Source organism: Microtus ochrogaster, chromosome 5, assembly GCF_000317375.1.
Source record: "Microtus ochrogaster isolate Prairie Vole_2 chromosome 5, MicOch1.0, whole genome shotgun sequence".
Lineage (NCBI taxonomy): Eukaryota > Metazoa > Chordata > Mammalia > Rodentia > Cricetidae > Microtus > Microtus ochrogaster.
In genome coordinates, this window is record NC_022012.1 from 14073341 (window position 1) to 14082888 (window position 9548).

Sequence of the window (9548 nt, forward strand, 5' to 3'; positions counted from 1 at the left end):
CAATACAAAGGATCAATGAAACAAAAAGCTGGTTCCTGGAGAAAATCAACAAGATTGACAAACCCCTATCCAAACTAATCAAACGGCAGAGAGAGAATATGCAAATAAATAAGATCAGAAATGAAAAGGGGGACATAACCACAGACACAGAGGACATTGAGAGAATCATTAGATCTTACTACAAAAGCCTGTATGCCAGAAAATTGGAAAATGTAAAAGAAATGGACATTTTTAAAGATAAGTACCATATGCCAAAGTTAAACCAAGAGCAGATGACCAGGGTTCTCAGGCTGTAGAGTTTTCCATAATATTACCAAAGTAAATAGGAAGTGTATTGTAAGCAACTTCTAAAGTTCTTAAACTGACAGAAACATCTTGCTGAACCCAAAGTTCATTTGTAATGATAGAGCATCCATCTTCAGCTTACAATCCCATAGTATCTTACAGACTTTTCCATGAAGCAGGAAATTTGAAAATCTGTCCTTTTTGTAATAGCAAAGATCATCAGTTGCTTTCTTCTGTGTCCTGAAGAATATCTGGCAGTTTCTTCTATGAAGCAGGAACCCTGAAGGACAATTTACTCTTTAGTCAAGTTTGGAAGTCATTTCTGTGGATCCTACAAATTCAGTTCATACAGCATACCATCAAGAAGTCCAGGCAACAGCAGTTTTGTGCCCAAATGGCTAGCAAACTCCATAAGGGGACTCCTCAATGCCAATCTTCCTTTTGAAGTAATTTATGCTTCCAAAAGCAGACATGCCACACCATTGAAAAAAGTCTCAGTTCTTACAGTTTTAAATGCCATATTCTGTAGATCTTTGAAGTGTTGAAGATTAACTACCATGAAAATTATAACTTCACATCAGTTGATGGCAAAAAAATTAGATGGAACAGCAGGACAGCTTGTCAAATCAAATGAGTTAAGCATAGAATAAAAGGTATTATGTGCTACTTCTATAAGTAGAAGATGAGAATGGGGGATTATATAAATACAGAGCAGAAAGAAGTATGGAAGTCAGACTTACAGGTCAGAGTAATGGATATGGATAGAATAGAATAGGGTGTACACATGAGCAAAGCAAGATTTGTCTGTTAATACACAAATCATTTCTCTCACCTCAAAGGTTATAAGAGAAAGTTTATTGTGGATTCAACTATGAAAAACCACGGATTAGTACAACAGGTTTACATTACCTCAAATACCATTTAATGTTTTAACAGTTTCATAAAAGTCTTATAGTACAAAAGCAAATCCACTCATAAACCATAAATCAAGATGCTTTCAAATATACTGGTAAAATCATAACGTAGGTGGTTACAGCAAAAAGGGAACTCTCTGTTTTAGGCCTCTGATATTGCCAAAAATTATTTTGAACTTTTAATAGAAGCTAAGGATCTATTTGTGCATCTGAAAAGGATTTCTCTGATAAGCACATGCATGTTAGATTACACCCAGTGTTGGGTTGTAAATTCTATTTAGGAAGCAAAGACAGCCCAACACAATTTGATTTGGAGATTACAAAGGCCCTACTATTCATAATCATTTATATGCTAGTAATTCTTGTAGAACTTTTAATGTTAGTGCAGCTTCATTTGTGAACTTGAGTTAAAGGCTAGCATAAAAATATAAAAGTGAAGATTATCAATATGTAACATTGAAATCTATCAATAATCATAATAGCAAAAAAAAATTAGAAATCCCTGGAGAAAAGGGATTCCTTGAACACTGTTCTCATTTGTTTGTTTGTTTGTTTGTTTGTTTGGTTTTAGAGACAGGGTTTCTCTGTGTAGCCCTGATTGTTCTGGAACACACACTCTGTAAACCAGGCTGGCCTGGAACTCAGAGATCCACCTACCTCTGCCTCCTGAGTGCTGGGATTAAAGGCATGTGCTACCATTCCCAGACTAACCACTATGTTTGGAATTGTAAATAAAAAAGGAAAACAACAAATAAATACCAAATTACCATACTATCTAATGATCTATTGGGTACAAGCCAAGAAAAATTATTATACCAAGGAAGTGTGTGTGTGTGTGTGTGTGCGTATGTTTGTATGTGTGTTGAAATAAACCAAACACTGTAAGAAAAATCCCACATGCTCTTACTAATATTTGAAATTAGTCCAATTTGCCCTAGAGAAGTAGATGAGGGAATTATCAGTAGTCTGGAAAGTTTGAGCGTCATATTAGATGAACCCATGTCAAAAATTAAAAAATGATACTTAGGTGAGAGGAATACAAAATAGTTTGAACAGCAGAGTAAATATAATTAGTGATGATATATTCCCAAAATATGGCTCATATGAAATATTCTCATATAAAGTAATAATTTTAAGTATATGTTAATTCTCAGTTTAATTTATTTAATTCTCAGTAAATTGTTCCCAGACATCGTACTTAATGGACAATATCAGTAAGATTTTATCTATCAAGTTAAATAATAAGATTGAAAAACAAAACATAGAATATTTTAATACAAATAGTGTTATTTTTCTTTGTAATAGAATAAATATAATATTTGACAATTTTGGGGATATTGTTAGAAAAGACTTGCTAAAGTTTGTCATGGATTGATTTTTGTAGAACTGACATTTTCTTTGGGTCAAAGTATGATTTTTAATTAAACCTAAATAAAGAGCTCTTTCTTGCTGAAAAAAAATGAGTCTCCTTTTGTGATTAACTACACATACACAAAGCTGGTTAGCAATTTTCAACCTTCCTTTGTACCCCAAGGGAACTCAATAGTTTGGGGAGTGTAAATACAACAGATAATTTAACTAATGAGGAACTTTGAGAATCCAAACCCTGGGGCATATGAAAGTTTCGTAATGCCCCTTCTTCTTAGCTCTCTATCTCTGACCTCCGTACTGTGAAAACTCAGCTGATCTTTCTGTAAGCAGATGGTTGAGAAAAAACAGCTGCAGTAATGACCACTGGAAGAGCTGGTGTGCACCAATCAAGGCTCGTGGGGTAGGCATGGAATGCAGAGAGTGTGTGTAGTGGGCTAGATCCTTGAAAGAGTGCAAACTGGAAAGTGTTTATTTAGTATGTTATTATATAGAGCCTGTACTTCAAAGATACTTCAGTTTTCAATGAGTCCCTTTTACAGATATTAATCTGTTTTTGTCTTTGCAATATTGGTTATTTTTCCAGTGTCACATTCTAAATAGTATCTACACATTCTCCACTTCTTTATGTGATTTGTGTTTTTTATTATTTTTTTATTAAAAATTTCCATTCTCTCCCCTCCTCCCATTTTCCTCCCACTCTCCCCCCTCCCTCACTTCTCCCTTATTCCCAAGAGAAGTCAGGGTGCCCTAGCCTGTGGGAAGTCCAAGGCCCTCCATCCAGGTCTAGGAAGATGTGCATCCAAACAGACTATGTTCCCAAAAAGCCAGTATATGCAGTAAAATCAAAATCCAGTGCTATTATCATTGGCTTCTCAATCAGCCCTCGTTGTTAGCCACATTCAGAGAGTCTGGTCTGATGACATGCTCATTCAGTCCCAGTCCAGCTGACCTTGGTGAGCTCCCATTAGATCAGTTGCACTATCTCAGTAGGTGGATGCACTCTTCGCGGTTGTGACTTCCTTTCTCATGTTCTCCCTCCTTCTGCTCTTCATCTGGACCTTGGGGGAGCTCAGCCCAGTGCTCCAATGTGGCTCTCTGTCTCTATCTCCATCCATTGCCAGATGAAGGTTCTATGGTGATATGCAAGATATTCATCAGTGTGGTATGGGATAAAGTCAGTTCAGGCACCCTCTCCTCTTCTGCCCAAGAAGAATCTGGTAAGACTTACTTTCCCAATTTCATACTCTGAAACTATTCAAGATCCAATTCTAGGATTATGATTTTCTGTTCATCTCTTTAAAAAATGTTAATGTACTTTAGTTTAAATTCACTATACTTCCATTTAGGTAAAGAAAATATTGGAAGATTCCCCTTTGTGGGGGATTTCTCAATGTTTATTTTACTTCATATATTTATATTTATTCAAGTTCTATCGGGATCAGCTGACTCATCAAACAGCACCTGAATACGGGTGTGGTGATTAAGAAAGAAAGACAAAAGACAGAAGATAGAGGGAGGGCTCTCAGTGAATACTGCAGCAGTCCTGAATTTATTTCTTATAGCCCTTTTATACCAAAAGCAAAAGAGGGTGGCTAAATGCTTCCTTACCGTGGTTCTAAGAGCAAGCAAGCATAATCAGCTCCTCAATACTTAGAATATATAGCAATCATTCCTTTGGTCATACACCCTCTTATTTAACCTTGAGAAGAAAGAACAAGCGTGAACTCTGACCTCCATTCAGGCTGGAATGGAGTCACTGTGGACTCCCACAAGCTCCTAAAGTTTAACAATCAAAATGTAATTCCTTCAAAATACAAATTATGGAACAGAACCATCAGGATTTCAGACTAACAAAAATGTTGAATCAGTCAATGTTAGAGTGACAAAGAAAACACAGAAGACAATATGTGAACCTCATACCTTGTCCATGAGGCCCTCATCCTCTGCTTCTTATTTCACAAGCCAAATGCCAGACTGCCACCTCATAGAGAAATTACATACTACTCTCTTGTCCTCGAATACTTCTCTCCATTTCCTTTTTACCTTTTGGTCTTTTCTAAATTGTTCGTATTTCAGGGAAGATATTACTATCCACTCTTTCACTATCACAGGATAAACTATTTTATTAATTTTCAGGTAATTTTTCCAAAGTCAAATAACATTCCCAGGCATTCATAATGTTAACACTTTCTTTCATGGAAAATTTAGTAACTTATATAAGTACAAAAAACTGTCTTTTACTTTTCTTTGATGATTTGGCTTATATTGTCTTTCAATATCTGTAATAAGATTAACCAATTATAAATTTTGACCTTTAGTGCTCCCGATTTTACAATAACATATTCCTATTCCTCTTTATGGACAGGTAAGAGCGTATGAGAATGCACTCCCCCTGCTTATTCTAGTGATAGTGTGCTTTCTTGTTTCCTATTCTCATCTCTATAGACCACTGCTCTCTTCTCTTTCCAGAGACATTCACTTGGAAGCAAGTGTTCAATGAAGGAGCTGTAGGAAGCCTCATTAATTCAAAGTAGTGCATTATTTTCAAAGAGGAAACACCCCTGTTGTATTTATATCATAAATACATCATCATTTCCTGCCGCTCCAGAGAATACCTTTTGGGTATTCGCAATGATAGTTATGCATGAGAAATTTAAGAAGTCACATACTTTTCTCGGGACTACATAGATGTCAATGGATGAACCAAAATTATGTTAAAGATATATGACAAAAAATTTAACTTCTAAATCATTCTTCAATATTTACTTTTGAAATTTTGTTATGCACCAAAAATGATTATCATAATAGAGCAGATTTATATTACTAATAATAATATAATAATGACAACTGACATTTTCAAAATATACTACTCACAAGGCATTTTTAAATAGAAAGCATAATAATAGCAACCATCATGAGGTAGAAAACAATTATGGGCTCAGAGTGACAAAGTCATACAGATTATATAGGTAAATTTCATTCTATTAGGAGAAATAAATCATTGCAGTTATAAAGAAAACTAACAAAAAAATTCAAGTGTTTGTAGGGTTTACTAAAAATAAATTTTCTATATAGGTTTATATAGAAAATTTCATTAATAGCAGTTTTAGAAGTTAAAGAAGAGATATTTGACTAAATAAAAAAAGAATGATTACACATATTTACAAATGGTTACATAAAAATCACTTGGAAAAAAATCACTTGCTTAAGTAAATGAGAGTTATTGTCATTATGAAAGATATGCTTCCTCAGGTTATTTTGTGACTTGACAGCAGCTATTAGTTGAAAACTCTCCTTATCTCATCTCTAACAGAAACAAAAGTTAAATGGAAACAGAGAACGACACACTGATACCAGAATTTCTCATTGTGGGCCTCTCAGATAATCCTGAACTGCAGCCCATTCTCTTTGGACTGTTCCTGTCCATATACCTGGTCACAGTGCTTGGGAACCTGCTCATCATCCTGGCTGTCAGTTCTAACTCCCACCTCCACACCCCCATGTACTTCTTCCTCTCTAACCTGTCTTTTATTGACATCTGTTTAATCTCAACTACAATACCAAAGATGCTGGTGAATGTGTATTCACAGAGAAAAGATATCTCCTACAAAGAATGCCTTACACAGGTATATTTTTTAGCTACTTTGGTTGGAATGGATAATTTTTTACTTACTTTAATGGCCTATGATCGCTTTGTAGCTATCTGTCATCCCCTCCACTACACTGTTATCATGAGTCCTTGGGTATGTACCCTTCTGGTCCTGATATTTTGGATCATCATGTTCTGGGTCTCCCTGACTCATATCCTATTGCTGAATGAATTGAAATTCTCCAGAGGAACTGAAATCCCACATTTCTTCTGTGAACTGGCACAAGTTATCAAGGTAGCCAACTCTGATACTCACATCAATAATGTCTTTATGTATGTGCTGACCTCCATACTAGCTGTGATTCCTATGATAGGAATCATTATGTCTTATTCACAGATTATCTCATCCTTGTTAAGGATGTCCTCTACTGTGAGTAAGTACAAAGCCTTTTCCACCTGTGGGTCTCACCTCTGTGTGGTCTCCTTGTTCTATGGGTCAGGACTTGCAGTTTACTTCAGCTCCTCTGTTTCTCATTCTCAGAGAAGAATGAATGCCTCATTGATGTATACTGTGATCAGTCCCATGCTGAACCCATTCATATATTGCCTGAGAAACAAGGATGTGAAGGATGCTCTTGGAGAACTTGTCAACAGAGTTGTCTCGTGTCCATCCGTACTGAGAACTCTAAGACAAATTTTATGAACATACCTATCCTGGGTGCTCTTTTTCTATCATACACCACATGCCTAATTTACACTATTTAGAAGTTATTTTTAACTTTTTATTTTTGTATTTTTAACAGAAATTACTTTAATTTCTATGCATGCTGATTAAAGATTATAATTGTGCTTTTGGTATTTTGATTTAAATTGTTGTGAATTATGACTCATGAGTTCAAATGAGTTCATCCTAAATCATTTTTAGACGGTTATTTTTCTTTGCTTTAATTTGATAGTATTCTTATTTTCCCTAAAGGAAATATGAAAATGCTCATATCAATACTATTCTCATATGAGTTTTTTTACTATCATTCAACATATGTGATTTCATTATGAAAACATTGTTGTATTGTTTTTTCATTTTTCATTTTTGATATTGTAGCTTAATAAAATTTTTTATTTTATTTTCTTCCCTCCAAAATCTCCCATATACCTCCCTTTATCCTTCAAATTAATAGTCTCTTTATTAACTAATATTATTATTTCAGGTATATACATATATGTATATACATATATGTTCCTTATTATAATGATTTCAGCCTAAATAATGTTACTTGTATGTTACATGTATGTATGTATTCAGGGGTAATGGCTTTGACACTAGTGTTCTCTTTGCTGTGGAAAACCACCTCTTCTCTGTCCAGATTTTATTAGTTGTCTATATTTAGAGAAAACTTTGTGTAGTTCAGCATATTTATGGTTTCATATTTGTTCATCTCATATTTTGGCAGTCATGCTTGTGAGACTCTATGGGTATTGCGTTATGTGATTTTTAAATATTTTATATTGAATTCTTAACTAATAAATTATTTTATTTAAACTCTCATTTAGTTTTCTTCTTTTTTGATGAAGTTACCTATAATATTTCAAATTTTATTTTAATGGCTTTATTATATGTTAATAACAGGTAAAGTGGGTTTCATTATTAAATTTTTGTGGATGTACAAAATGTATTCCAATTGTATTCCTCCCCCATAACTCTCTTTATCTACTCCTGTTAATTTCTTTCTTCTTCCCAACAAACTTCCTTCTTTTATGTCATTTTTGTAACCCGTTAAGTTTCATTAGATTGTTTACAAGAGCATTTGTACATTCTCTCCCCCTTTAGCTATACCTTCAAAAAGGGGTGGGTACCTCTGATCCTCTCCAGGGTCTATTTATTTTTTTTCCTTTTTATTTATTACTTAAAAAATATCAATCCAAATTCCCACTCTGCCCTTCTCCCAGACCCCTCCCCGTCCCTCCAACGACCCTTTCCCTACCTCTCCAACCCTAAGGGAGTGCCATGCACCCTGCTCCATGGAAAGTCTAAGGCCTTCCCTACTACATCTAGGTTGACCAAGATTTAAATTGAAAGAGAATAGGATCTCATGAAGCCAGTATATGCAAGTAGAGACACATTCCAGTGTCACTATCAGTGGCCCCTCAGTCTGCCCCAGCTGTCAACCCCTTTCTGGGAGACATGGTGGTTCCCATGTTCATTGACTCCCAGTCCAGTTGGAGTTGGTGAGCTACCAATACCTCAAGCAAACTGGCTCAGTGGATGACCCATTCATTGTTTTGAATTTTTTGCTCATACTCTCACTCTCTCCACTCTTCAACTGGATCTTGGGAGTTCAGTCCATTGCTCCAGTGTGGGTCATTGCCCTCTATTCCCCATCTGTTGTTGGACAAAGGGTCTATGATGATATTTAAGATAATCATCAGTCTGACTACAGGGTAAGGTGAGTTCAGACACCCTCTCTTCTATTGCTTAGGGTCTCAGCTGGGGTCATCCTTGTGGATTCTTGGGCATTGTTCTAGAGCCAGGTTTCTTGCTAACTCCATAATGGCTCCCTCAATCAAGATATCTCTTTCCACTCCCTTCCCTCTTTGGGCACATAACAACACCCAGCTCAGCCTGTCTGGGCACTGAGACCAAATCCTGAGGGCAACCGGGCGGGCGGGAGTTCCTTTGTTTCAATAGCCTGCCTGAACCAAGCAAGGTAGGTGCTTTGTTTACAAGCTACCCAACCAGCACAGAGATCTGATCTCGGCACCAGGAGAGCCATCATTGGGGTGAGTTCCTGAGCAGCAGCCCAGGACACAGAACTCAGAAGTTCCTCATCCCCCCTATACTTCCAGGGCTTCCTGCAGGGCCTCTACTCCCCACATACTGCCTCTATCTTCCTATCCCACCCAGCTTGCATCCAGAACCCTCCCCCCTTCTGCCTCCCTTCCCTCTTCGAGCACATAACATCCCCCAGCTCAGCCTGTCTGGGCGCTGGGGCCTAATCCTGAGGGCAACCAGATGGGTGGGAGTTCCTTTGTTTCAGTAGCCTGCCTGCACCAAGCAAGGTAGGCACTTTGTTTACGAGCTACCCAACCAGGATGGAGATCTGATCTCGGCACCAGGAGAGACATCACTGGAGCACCAGTAGAGCCATCACTGGGAAGGTACATCAGTAGGCAAGGAGACTTGATCGTGTAAAAGAAGATCCATAGAGGAGCATTTGGAGGAAGAGATGAGCAGGCGCCAATGCAAGAATTCACCCAACAATCTGAAAAACAACATACAGAATAAAAAGAGACCATGGATGCAAGCCCAGACTAGTATACCCAGCCAAGCTTTCGTTCACTATAAATGGAGAAAACAAAATTTTCCAGGATAAAAACAAATTTAAACAATA

At 36.8% G+C, this 9548-nt stretch overlaps 1 protein-coding gene across 1 annotated transcript; it reads left to right on the forward strand.

Moving 5' to 3' along the window:
* Positions 1-5888: 5888 nt before the first annotated feature.
* LOC101980311 (olfactory receptor 867-like) lies at positions 5889-6862 on the forward strand. The gene has a single exon (XM_005347432.3). The coding sequence runs from the start codon at positions 5897-5899 to the stop codon at positions 6860-6862; it is 966 nt and encodes a 321-aa protein (XP_005347489.1). The 5' UTR covers positions 5889-5896.
* Positions 6863-9548: the final 2686 nt, after the last annotated feature.

Bases quoted from the DNA above. Each gene is read 5' to 3' on its own strand.
- LOC101980311 (XM_005347432.3), top strand. From the start codon at position 5,897: ATGGAAACAGAGAACGACACACTGATACCAGAATTTCTCATTGTGGGC.